We start from the raw sequence: 13,926 nt of genomic DNA, 5'->3' as shown, positions 1-13,926 counted from the left end.
AATTTTTTTTCTTGTGATTTGCTTGCGAGTCAACAGGAAAATAAACAGAAGGGACTCGAATTCGGAGACGGAGGATAGAGTGTGGTGGGTGGCACATAAAGATGGGTGAGGGGAAAAAGTGAATATACATACAACAGCAACGTTGTTTTACTACTACTACTAGGACTACTACTACTACCACCACTACTACTACAAATACAACAACAGTACCTAATCAAATAATTTTAATCTAGTCGCTTTACAATTATAATAATTTCAATCCAATGAAGAAGTAAACATGGCAAGTTTTAAGAAGACGCTCAGTGCATCAAAAGCAATAGCAACAATGATAATCGAATCCACACAACATGCTCAAATTGCCCTGACGGTACAGTAGGCCTATACAGTTTAAATCTTTAAGAACATAATATCATGACGCGTGGTTCATTATGATAGATTGTACCTATTATTGTTTTTTTTTGTTTGTTTGTTGTTGTTGTCAGTTTCAGAATGTGACACACAAAAAAGCAAATCACAATATTCATGTTATGACTATGTATTTTCTTCTTTCTTGATAACACGAAACTGACGAAAATACCACTGGTTCCCAAAAGAAAGCTTATTTCTGTCGACAGTTTCAGAATAAAGGATTAGCATGCACGGCATGAAAACCTTCTGTCAGCTTTAGGCAATACAACGTGAATAGTAGCTGTACATATAGCTTTAATAATCATTCTCAACAAGAATGGTTCCCCTTTAAAGCAGACGGACATGTATTTGAGAGCTCGGTAGGCCTAAATGACAGGGACTAAAAGGTAATACCATGCCAAATATTTGGTTATTTTAAACAGTGTCTTCGACACCTCACAAAACTAAATTTTGTTTTTATAGATATAATCAGTGATGAACGCGGTCATTTTTGTGATTGTGGTGTTTAGTGATTCATTCTGACTCCCTTTGTGTGTGTGTGTGTGTGTGTGTGTGTGTGTTAAAATGAAGAATATACCTAACTGAGGATTGATCGGTCAATGCATTTAGTAAATCTGGTGATACTTTAAATGTAGATGCATGTGCACACTCTGACACATTTTAAAAGTGCTGTTGTGATAAATTGTAGGCCCAAGCGCACGCGCGCGCGCACACACACACACACACACACACACACACACACACACATGCAAACATACACTCACACACACACACACACACACATGCACACATACACTCACACACACACACACACACACACACACACACACACACACACACACAAACACACGCATACACACAGAGAGAATATGTCTGGTAAAGTGACATGTCTGTTCACAAGCATCAAGGTGATTGCTGATTTGGATGCAATAAATCACTAAGGATATCAATTAATCCCATCTAAATGGAGCCAAAATTAGCAGGGCATCACCTGCCATTTGTGGTGGTGGGAGTAGCTGTGTAGACATGATGGTAAGGATGAAAGAGCAACTCTGAAAAAGTATTCCATGTGTTTTGAAATAAAAGTATTTTTCTTTTACTTTTAGATTATATAAATTTGTATATATATTCACGTGTACATATACACAAATGTGCGTTTGCACATTGAAACTTAGAGATTCAGACACTGGCAATTAAAGTGCTTGCAGAATGTCCCAAAGATTTTGGACTTGTCATCAACTGTCCAGAAACAATAGAATGTCTGGTTCCATTGGTCGAGTTTCAGGTGACAAAGTGCGTGAACTGATCCATGTATGCTACGCCACAGCTGTTGGAGAGAATAAAGAAGAAGAAGAAAAAAAGAGCAGATGCCAGTGAATCAGGCCTTGAGAAGTTACCTGAGAGGTGTGGTGGAACTTGCTTAGGTTGAATGTATGTTTATACATCTTTTGACTTGCAGCTTCTGTGTACTTTTCTTGATTAACCCCCTGACTGCTGAACCTTCCATGAGTGTGGTATGAGTTTGAAGTCAGTTTCCACATTTTTGTATTTTTCAATAGTGCATTTAATTTCTGCTGAACAGCTGTAATGCAGTCTAAAAAAACAAAAAAACAAAAAACCCCAATAGTTACTGACATCCTAACCTGCCTTATCTCTGAAAGGGACAGCCCTTCACTGATGACCATATTTATTGGCAGGTGTCAAGGGGTTAAAGCAAAATGAGTTATGTTTATGCATATAGTTGATTATTATATGAATATCAATTGTTTTGTTTATATTGTGTGAAACTGATGATTATATTTATAGGAATTTCAGCTGCTCTAAATATGCTTCACATCTATAGAAATGAAGATTGTATGACAGAGATTGTAGCATTTGACTGAGTGGTTTCCATTATCAAGATTTGATTTCAGATGGCGGTGAGGAGACAGAGGCTGGTGTACGGTGCCCTGCTGGTCAACTTGCTGGTGATGATTTACCTGGCTTTTCAGCAACACAGGTACATCAGCAACGTCAGCAACCCCATCACCAGTGTGAACCAGTACTTGGGTGACACTGCCTCCAACACTCCTCAGTCTGTCGCCAACCGAATAACAGTCATCCTGAGAGATTTTGAAATGTTTGACAACGCTATTGTTGACACTATAAGAGAACTGTATTCGGAACTGAACGGCACGAAAGTCTTGATTGTCGGTGACTCGCATCTTTATCCACCTCTACAGCTTGATGTGAAATGGAATGTGGATGTGGTCAGCCTAAAACCAGATTTGCTACACAACTATTCCAGCAGTCGACCAGACCATTTGATAAAGACCAAGTATGTGTTGGTTCTGCCTGATGGGGCAAAGTTTAAACACTGGAAACACATTCAGAAAGCTATGAACATGTTGGGAGGAAAAGGGAGGACTAAAGCTGTGGTGCTTGGTGTAGGGACCAACTCTTTGCACTGTATGTCCATGGGGGTGGACGTGAAACGATGGCAGATGTCACTCTGGAAGGCAAACGTGAGTGCTGACCAGTGTGACCTGTTAGTCGGAGACCAGGCTGTTCTGCTGCTCACAGAAAACTTCCGCTCCCTTGCCGAACCATTTGCAAGGCCTTTCCCCACCACGTTTTACATTCAAGCAAAAGTGCGTGACTGGAAAGTGCGCTACATGCGAAGTCATCAGTTGGTGTGGGTGAAGGCCTTGTTCTCAGCCCCTCACAACAAATGGAAGCACAAGAGGCTGGAGGAGGAAAGACTGTCAGTGTTTTACAGACAGTGGGGCATCAAAGCCGTGGTGCACCCCGACGGAAAGACAGATTACTATGGCTGCACAAGAACTACTCCCAGATGTTTTGGAACCATCATCAATGACATGCCGGAATACCTATACGAAGGTAAATGGACTCCTCCATGCTGCCTTAAAGCGCTGCGTGAAACTGCTAGACATGTCTTTAGTATTCTCCAGCAAGAGGGTGTAAGGTATTGGCTAGAAGGTGGTAGTTTGCTCGGAGCTGCAAGAAACGGGGATATCATTCCCTGGGATTATGACGGGGATGTTGGAATATATAAAGAGGATATTGAGAAGTCGTCCCATCTGAAGGACGCCTTGGAAAACAGTTTTGTTGACGAGGAAGGTTTTGTGTGGGAAAAGGCAGCTGAAGGAGATTTCTTCAGAGTGCAGTACAGTGAGCATAATCACATGCACATGGACATTCATCCGTTTTACTCCAAGGATGGGACAATGACTAAAAACACATGGTTTAAAACCCACAGACAAGACACAGAGTTTCCAGAGCATTTTCTCACCCCTCTGACAAAAATTCCTTTTGTAGGAGTCCAGGCCAGTGCACCAAACCATGTGAAAGAGTTTTTAGAATTCAAATTTGGAAAAGGAGTTATTGAACAGCCACGGTTTCCAAATTACAAAAGAGTGCAATAGTGTGTGTGGATGCATGTGTATGTGTGGGTGTGGGTGTGTGTCACAGATAGACAGACAGCCAGCCAGAGATAATTTTTTTGAAAGTGTAAAGTTCTGAAGAGAGAGAGTGAGAGAGACAGACAGACAGACAGACAGAGCATGAGTGAATACAGTACTGTGTGTGTGTGTGAGAGAGAGAGAGAGAGAGAGAGAGAGAGAGAGAGAGAACTAATTTAATTCTTCCCTCATGATGACAGACTGGTTTATTACCTAATAAGTTGAATCATGCCCACAAAACTATAGGTTCCATGTTTAATACTTGTGATATAGATGGCTCATTTCTAGTTTCAGTTTCTTAAGGAGGCATCACTGCATTCAAACAAATACATAAACACTACACTACATTTGACGCATTGGTTCGGCCTTCAGTGCATCAGTGCATACATGTTTGTGTACCTGTCTGAGTGGATTTCTTTCACAAAATTTTGCCAGAGAGAGAACAACACTTGTTGCCATGGGTACTTCTTTAGTGCGCTAAGTATGTCCTGCACATGGGACCTTGGTTTATGTGAATGACTGGACGGTCAGTTTGATTTTCCAGTCAAACTCCGGAGAAAGGGCGAGTGCAGGAATCAAATCCAGACCTCCATGGTCACTGTATTGACAAACGTCATAACCATTGTGCCATGTTCCTGACTTATAGTAGCTGAGTAATAGAAAAGATAGAAGAGACATCGTATCATTCTCTTGATGCTGCTGAGTGTACTGCTACCAGTACCAACACTGTTTTGTGTGGCTTTGCAGTAGAGGTTTTTTTTCCCCCTCCTTTTTATGATTTTTTGTAATTTTGGAATTACAAATGAAGTGGAAGGGCTGACAACTTCAGCACAGCTTAGGGTAGTCATCTTTTTTGCCTTCAGGTGCTTAATGGTTATGATAATATGTCATATTCTGTGTGGTTTTGCATTTTTTTCCTATCAGATTTGACAGTTTTGTGTTTTAATGCAGCTGACTTAAAAAAAAAAAAAAAAATTAGTTGAACGGGCCTGATGTATTGCTGTACAGTCAGCTTGACTATAAAGAATGTCAAAGCAATAAGAGTTGTGACAGCTGTTATATCATGCTGAATGGTATTATTGAAATGCGAGAGAGGGATGAAGACTTTTATATATATTGTCTGGACTGTTGTTCTCTTGTCCAGTGTCTTTGGCATAATCATTCCTTTACATTTTTTCTTTATTTTTGTTGCGCTACACATGTACTTTTGTGCAGGTTTATCAATGTACAAAATATGGTGCACATGATTTGATTTGATATGACTGGAGTTTTCTATCATTTGTATGTGTGTGTGTGTTTGTGTGTGTGAAAGTGTGCATAGTGTGTGTGTGTGTGTGTGTGTGTGTGTGTGTGTGTGAACATGTGCATACATTTACTAAGATAATATGCAGATGTATGTACACAAAATGAACTGCATGCAGTAGTGTATTGTATTTATTTATGAATTTATTATGTTAAACTTGACTCGTGTATCAGACTGAAAAATGTAGTGTTTGGTCATGAGGTTAGTCATTAACAAGTCAGTGACACAGGATCAACCAGAGGTGTATGTGTGTTTACATGTGTGTGTGTGTGTGTGTGTGTGTGTGTGCGCGTGCATGCTTGCTATTGTTTGTGAACTAAATATATGCTGCGTGGATGGATCATTATCAAATCATATCATTTTAAAAGACAGTCATTCAACAACCAAGGGTTTAAATTTGACTCATTAAATTCATGTTGCATATTGCAGTTACACAGCAAATAAAACAGTACAATTATTTGGCCAGAACAACAATATTCTGTCTGATCCTTCATACATATAAGAATGGAATAGAGTTTCATGACTTGAATACATAATTGTGCAGTTGTGAGAAGGTGACAATAGACTTTCTCATCATTTGTGATATTTTTAAGTGTGCTTTATAGTTTCTGTGGTTAGGGAACAACTATATGGCAGCTGTGTGTTCATTCAGTGAATGAACCTGCAGTAAAAAAACCAAAAAAAAACCAAACAACGACAAAAAAATGCTTGGGGTGAGTTCTGTCAAAGGTCTTCAGTGTTGGTGTATTCCTTGTGGAATATGATTGGAGGGCCATGGTGGTGGTCTCAACTCTGGAAGGGTACACACACACAGTCAGTCTGACTAAGTGATTATTGTCAGTAGAGGGCTTAGTAGTTGGTTTCGTGCATCATGTGTAGTGTTGGGCCTGTGCACTTTTGTTTGTGCTTTCCTATCTGTGAAAGTGCATGTTTGTTGCATATCTGTTGTGCATGTGTGTGTGTGTGTGTGTGTGTGTGTGCATGTTCCTATGTTTGTTTACATTTAATTTCCTTATTTGTTTGTTTATTATCATTGTTTTTTTATTTTATTTTGATTTTTTTAAATCTATTAATTTTATTTGATTTTTTAAAATCTATTAAAAAAATATTCATTTCTATTTCTTTACTTTATAAATATATATTTGTATATATATTTTTTTAATCTTTTTTTCTGCATATTATTTTATTTCAATATCTATCTGATTGCTTTTTTTGTAATTCATTTATTTATTCATTTGTTTAATTATTTATTCATAAATTCAATCATGTATCCATTTATTTGTTGGGTTTTTTTTGTCCCAAAGGCCTGACTAAGCATGTTTGGTTATGCTGCTGGTCAGGCATCTGCTTAACAGATGTGGTGTGGGGTAATATGGACTTGTCCGAACACAGTGACACCTCCTTGAGCAACTGAACTGAACTGATTTGAAGTGCATATGATAAATCAGAACAGGCACTGCTGAACACCCTGCAGTGATCCAGCAGCAGTGCAGGTGTCTCCCCGAGCCACCTGACATCAGTAGTTCCCTGTGGACTTCTGGCGCTTATAGACTGCGACAGACAGACAGAGGAATCCAGGTCTGGCTGTGTATTGGGGACTTGAAAAGAGTGGCACAGGATATAATGACAGTCAGACTGTGCAGATGATGGATTAGACATGAAAAAAAAGGGGGATCATGGCTTTAAAACTACTGTTCTCACTGTGAGGGTGTGGCATGCATCCTTCCGTTACTTGCACTGTGCCTTGTGAGGAAGGTGGCAGAATGGTTAAGACGCTCAGCTGCCAATACAGAGAGTCCGTGAGGGTGTGGGTTCGAATCCCGCTCTCGCCCTTTCTCCTAAGTTTGACTGGAAAATCAAACTCAGCGTCTAGTCTTTCGGATGAGACGATAAACCGAGGTCCTGTGTGCAGCACGCACTTGGCGCACTGAAAAAGAACCCATGGCAACGAGAGTGTTGTCCTCTGGCGAAATTACGTAAAATGAAATCCACTTTCATAGGTACACAAATATGTAAGCATGCACTCAAGGCCTGACTAAGCGCGTTGGGTTATGCTGCTGGTCAGGCATCTGCTCAACAGATGTGGTGTAGCGTGTATGGATTTGTCCGAACGCAGTGACGCCTCCTTGAGAAAGTGAAACTGAAACTGAAACTGAAACTTGTGAGGCAGTGCCTGGTAAGACAACCCTTTTCTGCTAGTTATAAAGTTCAGAGTGCAGAGTTCACTTGTTTAGCGAGTCTCCTGTGTTTCCTTCCTTCTCCCTGCATGCACTCAACTTTGTGTCATGCTGCAGACCCTGTACAGCCTCTCAACAAAATAGTCAATCAGGTGAGATGATAAAGTGAGGTTCCCGTGTGCAGCATGCACAAATTTTGTGCACATAAAGGAACCCATGGCAACTGGGGTTTGTCCCTGGCAAAATTCAGGATACATTCCCTGCTGTTTTGATCAAACCCTGTTGTCCAGATGTTTCAGGATGGCAGGTCAAGTATGATCCATGCTTTTGCATGATCATAGCATGGTTTATATCACTGCATGAGCATTGACTGAAAACTATGGCATTTCATGACTTGAGTGAGGCAATAGTTTCATGGCTTTTATTAGTCAGTATATCCGCAATTCAAAAAGCCTAGAGGTACTGTTTTTACAAGTAGTACAGTTTTAAATGAACATTTTTGTACTTTAGAAATCTATAGCATTCAGATGTGACATAATGTGAATCATGATTTGTTTACAAGGCAGTGCTGATTGATTTTATAGCACAGCTGAAACCAACATTAATGTCATCATGTCATGCTGTTTGAAGGTTGTAGTTTCAATGAGACTTGTAGTTTCAATGAGGCTTTATTCCTCTTTGATTTGCTTGATGACATAATTTCACATGAACTCTAAGGTTACATCTTAACCAGAAAAGAAAGATATGAATGACATAGTAACTCACACCCAATTACCTATGTAAAAAAGAAGAAAGAAAATATAAAAAATTACCTCTGTGACATAGTAACTCATACTCAATTAACTCAATAAAAAATGCTTAAAAAATAAAATGAAGAACGAAAATATAAATAATGACCTCTGCTGTCAGAATTAAGGCATGCCATTCCATATCTGTTTTGTATGTTAGTACACTTCTTTCTTCCACGTGTGTGTGTGTGTGTGCTTGTGTGCCTTTTGTCTGGCTGACATATTATTTGAAAGGACTCTGGGAGGTCTGAAAGTGCAAAATAATTGTACTAATAGGACTGAGTACATTTTTTTTCTTCTTCTTCTGTTTATGCTTATGTTTATATTTCATGTGCACTGCATTTCAGAGACTGCTGAACTGCCTTCCCTGACTTGTAGCATGACGGTTTGCATGGCGTTTTGTTTGATGCACAACGCACTCAGGCCAAGGCCCTTAATTTTGCCAAAGGCCATGTGCTCTCTGGCCTATGGGCAGATATCACAAAAGTTGGGACACTTGGTCAGCATCATTGGGGCCTGACCGCGGTTGATGGTCGTACAGTAGGACTTGGGCAGCATGTGGCAGAAGTTTTCATCATTCTTGGGGCACTTTTCTGCATGAAAAAAATAACAGAGAGGCAAAAATGCATCATGTTGTCAGTAGTGGCAGCAATAACGTACAGCAAACACACACACACACACACACACACAACACACGACAAAGTCAGGTGTAATTTCCGATTTTAGTACCCTAAATTCTAGGACTCATTTTAATGGCAGTATAATCTTCGTGCAGAGTTGACTGAAGCGATTTCACCTTCAGCGATGCAGTACTATCCTATTTTTTTGTGGTTTTCGACTCGACGTTTTGAGTGTTTATTGTATACTTTGCCTAATTTTGACGCAGATTGTGCAGCCATCGTGTCAGGTCCCAAAAACTCGTCTGCAATTTATTCAGTCTGTCTGTTTCATGTAGAGAACTGTTTGTCTTTCCGGTTATTATTATTAATTAATTAATTAATTAATTAATCTTTTTTAAAAATTTTGTATGCCCCCCAGACCGTGCTGAAGGATGACGGCTTGAGTTAACTATTGAGTTTAGTCTCGAGTACATGATATGGGCCATTTCACGCCGTCTTTTAGCCTAGTTATAGCTGTGGTTTATGCACAAATCTTTTTTAGAAGGGTGGATAACGCTGCATCAGTGCTATTTCTCACATGCCAGCCTCGCTGCAAGAAAAGCACGGAAAGTTTCGTTTAAATAGGCACCCAGAATTTAGGTCACTGAAATAAGGAGCAATGTGTTGCACTGGTGAATATTCACGCGTGGATACATCCAAAAATACTGTGCAAGTTAGTTCATTTTCTTCGTGGTTTTTGCACAAAACCAAAGGAGACGAGTTAACAACAATTTTTTTTTAACGCCAGAGCAATGAATATGAATGCTCGCACGCAGGGCTCATCAATACGTTAACGGGCGCAACAGATCAGAGGCTAAAGCATTGGACAGTTTCAATCTGAGGGTCCCGGGTTCGAATCTCGGTAGCGGCGCTTGGTGTGTAAAGGTTGGAGATTTTCCAGATCTCCCAGGTCAACATAATTATGTGCGGACATGCTAGTGCCTGAACCCCCTTGGTATAAAAACGCACGCAGAAGATCAAATACACACATTAAAGATCTTGTTATCCGTGTTAGCGTTCCATGGGTTATGGAAACAAGAACATATAGGTATACCCAGCATGCACACCCCCGAAAACGGAGTATGGCTGCCTCCATGGCGGGGTGACTAAACAAAACGGTCATACACGTAAAATGTTATATGTCTCTCTGACCGTGTATGTGTGTACCTGAAATCTGATTGAATGACACAGGAAACAAAGGACATGATGAGCGCCCAATGGCAACCGTCAGTCGGCTCTACCCAGCTAGGCAGCCTGCTGTGCAAACGACCCCGTGTTTGTAAAGCGCTTAGAGCTTGCATGGTCTCCGACTGAGGATAGGCGCTGTATCAGTAAGTATCTGTATCCGATTCATCGTTCAACCCAAGGAGTGGAGTTTATAGTTTGACGACCTGTTCGCTAGTTCAGTTTCAGTAGCTCAAGGAGGCGTCACTGCGTTCGGACAAAACCATATACGCTACACCACATCTGCCAAGCAGATGCCTGACCAGCAGCGTTACCCAACGCGCTTAGTCAGGCCTTGAGAAAAAATATCAATGGTTCGGCCGGTTCGGTAGTGTAGTGGTTATCACGCTCGCCTCACACGCGAGAGGTCCTGGGTCCTGTTCGCTAATGCCCATAATGAAGGTCGGTTTGGTCAGGGTGGTGGTCTTGGTTTTAAGAGGGCAGTGTGGTTGGGTGGGAGGGGGGGGAGGGGAGGGGGTGAGACCCGAAGCCTAAGCCTGGTTCGTTCGGCTCATATTATCAGATTGACTGACATAAGCTCACAGTCGGGCCAACAGCAGAGTGAAAAATGTACGATCGATCATTAATGATTAATTCTCCACTGACTTCAATGGGAAATCATTGACAGCTTAGACTTTAGCGAGGGACGATGACTTAGTCAAACGTGGAAGCAAGATTGCTAACGCTGCAGCCTTGGGGGACTGAGGGATGGGGGGTGGGGATGGGGCGTCTAGCTGAGTTTGTCTTTGGGGACCACTGGCCCCCCCACCGCCGACCAGTGTCCTACAGCCCTCATGGCCGAGAGTGTGGGGCTGGGTATTAACTTGGGCAAGACACTCTCCGACCACTGTAATCAAGTTCTGGCCCAGATAGTCGGGACAACAGTTACCACTGTACACTGCTGTTCTGGTGGATTATAGTTAGTCGGACCCGACAGACAATCATACACACACTCCCTTACCACATTGGGCTCCAGTGAAGCCCCCTTTGCACGTACACTTGCAGGTGTCAGTGTTGAGGGCACCGAAGTTCTCGCATGGTTTGCACCTGGCTGTTTGGGGGAAAAAAAGGAAAAAAAAAAAAGGAAGAAACAAAAGAAAAGAAAGGACAGACGTTCAAATAGGCCAGTCACAGAGTAAGAACACATTTACGCACGGCCTTCAAAACAGAAGAAGAAAAAAAGATATGAATGCATATGACTGTCAGAATTTTCCATATATCTTTGAAGTGCTTATAATGCGGCTTTCCCCAACAGGGAAAAATGCTTACAGCTCGGAACTGAAACAGGTCTGTAAACTCAAGTGCCTGCCACAACAAAAAAGACGAAAAGATGTGGACCGCATAGACTGTTAAATACGTATCACAGCACGGACATGGGAAACCAGATAAACCAAAAAACAAAAATAAACAAAATTAAAAAACAAAACCAAAAAAAAACCCCACAACCCAACCCCCCAAAAACAGCAACACCTACTGCACCTTACCCCCCCCCCCCCTTCTTCCACAACACACGCACATCACACACACACACACACACCACAGACACACAGACAGACAGACTGACAGGGAGACAGACAGGCACACACACACACACACACACACACACACACAGAGTGGAGTGATGGCCTAGAGGTAACGCGTCCGCCTAGGAAGCGAGAGAATCTGAGCGCGCTGGTTCGAATCACGGCTCAGCCGCCGATATTTTCTCCCCCTCCACTAAGTAGACCTTGAGTGGTAGTCTGGACGCTAGTCATTCGGATGAGACGATAAACCGAGGTCCCGTGTGCAGCATGCACTTAGCGCACATAAAAGAACCCACGGCAACAAAAGGGTTGTTCCTGGCAAAATTCTGTAGAAATATCCACTTCGATAGGGAAAACAAATAAAACTGCACGCAGGAAAAAATATTATAAAAAAATAGGTGGTGCTGTAGTGTAGCGACGCGCTCTCCCTGGGGAGAGCGGCCCGAATTTCACACAGAGAAATCTGTTGTGATAAAAAGAAATACAAATACAAATCATAATACTCACTTTTACAGGCACCGCAGAAGATGGGGCACTGTGTCGTGGCAATTCTGAGTCCACACTGATCCTTCAGATGCAGTAGCGTGCAGTAGTCTGGATCCTGAGCAGGGCAGTTCTCTGACAGATAGATAGATAGATAAACAATGACATATATATATATATATGTGAATTAGTATCTATCTATCTATCTATCTATCTATCTATCTATCTATATAGAGAGAGAGACAGATAGATCCAGACAGAGACAGAGAGAGATAACAATGAACAACCTAATGTCATCAGCAGCCGTGAACATGCTATTTGACATGGGGATACCTGTCTTGGCTTTTACGTATGGAAGGAAATGACAATAGAAACAAACGAACAAATAAAACACACACACACACACACACACACACACACACACACACACACACACATATATATATATATATATATATATATATATATATATATATATATATATACAGACACACACACACACACACACACACACACACACACACACACACACACACACACACACATATATATATCTGTTCGTTCTTTAGTTTAGCGTCTTTTCACTATTAGTGATATTAGACGAAAAAAAAAGAAAGAAAAAAAAGGGGTGGGGTGGGGAGGGGTAGGGAGAGGGGAAAGAGAAGTCAGAATAAAACAGAAAAGGTAGAAAACTACTAAGAAATGCATAAGTAACATGAAATTAGCTTTAACAGTAACAATTCAATAATGAAGATAATAACTAAAACCATTGGTGGTGTGTCCATCGAGATCGATGATGACCATCGTTGTCATCCAGATGGGGGATGGGGGATGGGGGGAGGGTGGTGGTGGGGTGGGGGGAAGGATGCTCATGAATCTATCTGTGAGTGCGCAGATGGCTGAATAGTCCAATCTGCGCACGAAATGTTCGCTGACAGTTGGGGCAGACAAAGACAGGCATATCATTGTCAGGGAGCTTGTTTGCCCGTGACTTTCTGGCCTGCCTCTTCTCAACAGCTGCAGCAGTCCTGTTGGCCTCGCACAACCTGGCGCCTTTGTGCACAGCAGCGCGCCATTTGTCACGGTCCACTGCAGATTCCTCCCAGGAGTCAGGGTTGATATCAAACGCTTTCAGAGAGACTTTCAGAGTATCTCTGAAGCGCTTCTTCTGACCTCCGTGTGATCTCTTCCCTTGTTGCAGCTCGCCATAGAAGAGCCTTTTGGGCAGCCGATGGTCTGGCATACGCGCCACGTGTCCAGCCCAGCGAAGCTGGGACTGCATCAGGATGGTGAAGATGCTGGGAAGGGTGGCTTTTGCGAGCACCTCTGTGTCTGGGGTCTTGTCTTGCCACTTGATGTTCAGTAGCTTCCTGAGGCATGTTGTGTGGAAGTGGTTCAGCTTCTTGGCATGTCGTTGGTACACTGTCCAAGTTTCGCAGGCGTACAGTAGTGTGGGGAGAACTACTGCTCTGTAGACCTTTAGCTTGGTCTCAAGACTAATGCCTCTTCTGTTCCAGACATTTGCATTGAGTCTACCAAAAGTTGCGCTTGCTCATGCAATCCTGACGTTCACTTCATCGTCGATGGTCGCATTTCGTGACAGTGTGCTGCCAAGGTATGTGAACCGCTCCACCGCACTGAGTCTCTGACCGTTGACTGTGATGTTGGGCTCAACGTAGGTTTTCCCTGGGGCTGGCTGATGGAGAACTTCAGTTTTCCTCGTGCTGATGGTAAGGCCGAAGTTCCTGCTGGCAGTGGCAAACTTGTCGACGCTGAGTTGCATGTCAGCTTCAGATCCAGCGTTGAGGGCACAATCATCAGCAAACAAAAAGTCTCTGATGATGTCTGTCATGACCTTCGTTTTTGCTTGAAGCCTTCTGAGGTTAAACAGCTTGCCATC

The 13,926-nt window shown here is 42.1% G+C and overlaps 2 protein-coding genes across 5 annotated transcripts in view; one reads left to right on the top strand and one right to left on the bottom strand.

The window, feature by feature from the left end:
• The first annotated feature begins 727 nt into the window (after window positions 1-727).
• On the top strand, window positions 728-5,715 carry LOC143296992 (ribitol 5-phosphate transferase FKRP-like). The gene is made up of 2 exons (XM_076609098.1): window positions 728-794; window positions 2,322-5,715. Exon 2 carries the CDS (start codon window positions 2,322-2,324, stop codon window positions 3,831-3,833), a length of 1,512 nt encoding a protein of 503 aa, XP_076465213.1. The 5' UTR covers window positions 728-794; the 3' UTR covers window positions 3,834-5,715.
• Window positions 5,716-7,792: 2,077 nt separating this feature from the next.
• Window positions 7,793-13,926, bottom strand: part of LOC143297180 (cysteine-rich venom protein Mr30-like) — an 86,884-nt gene continuing 80,750 nt past the window's right edge. For all 4 annotated transcript variants that reach the window (XM_076609376.1, XM_076609375.1, XM_076609377.1 and 1 more), the window contains 3 exons: window positions 12,051-12,161; window positions 10,982-11,071; window positions 7,793-8,730 (listed from right to left, as the gene is read on the bottom strand). In XM_076609376.1, coding sequence (XP_076465491.1) covers window positions 8,603-8,730; window positions 10,982-11,071; window positions 12,051-12,161 — 329 coding nt within the window. In that variant the 3' untranslated portion in view covers window positions 7,793-8,602. The remainder of the gene's footprint in view (window positions 8,731-10,981; window positions 11,072-12,050; window positions 12,162-13,926) is intronic.

Source organism: Babylonia areolata, chromosome 22 (assembly GCF_041734735.1).
Source record: "Babylonia areolata isolate BAREFJ2019XMU chromosome 22, ASM4173473v1, whole genome shotgun sequence".
Classification (NCBI taxonomy): Eukaryota; Metazoa; Mollusca; class Gastropoda; order Neogastropoda; family Buccinidae; genus Babylonia; species Babylonia areolata.
Note: the sequence above shows the minus strand (reverse complement) of the source record. Positions and strands in the feature narration are given on the sequence as shown.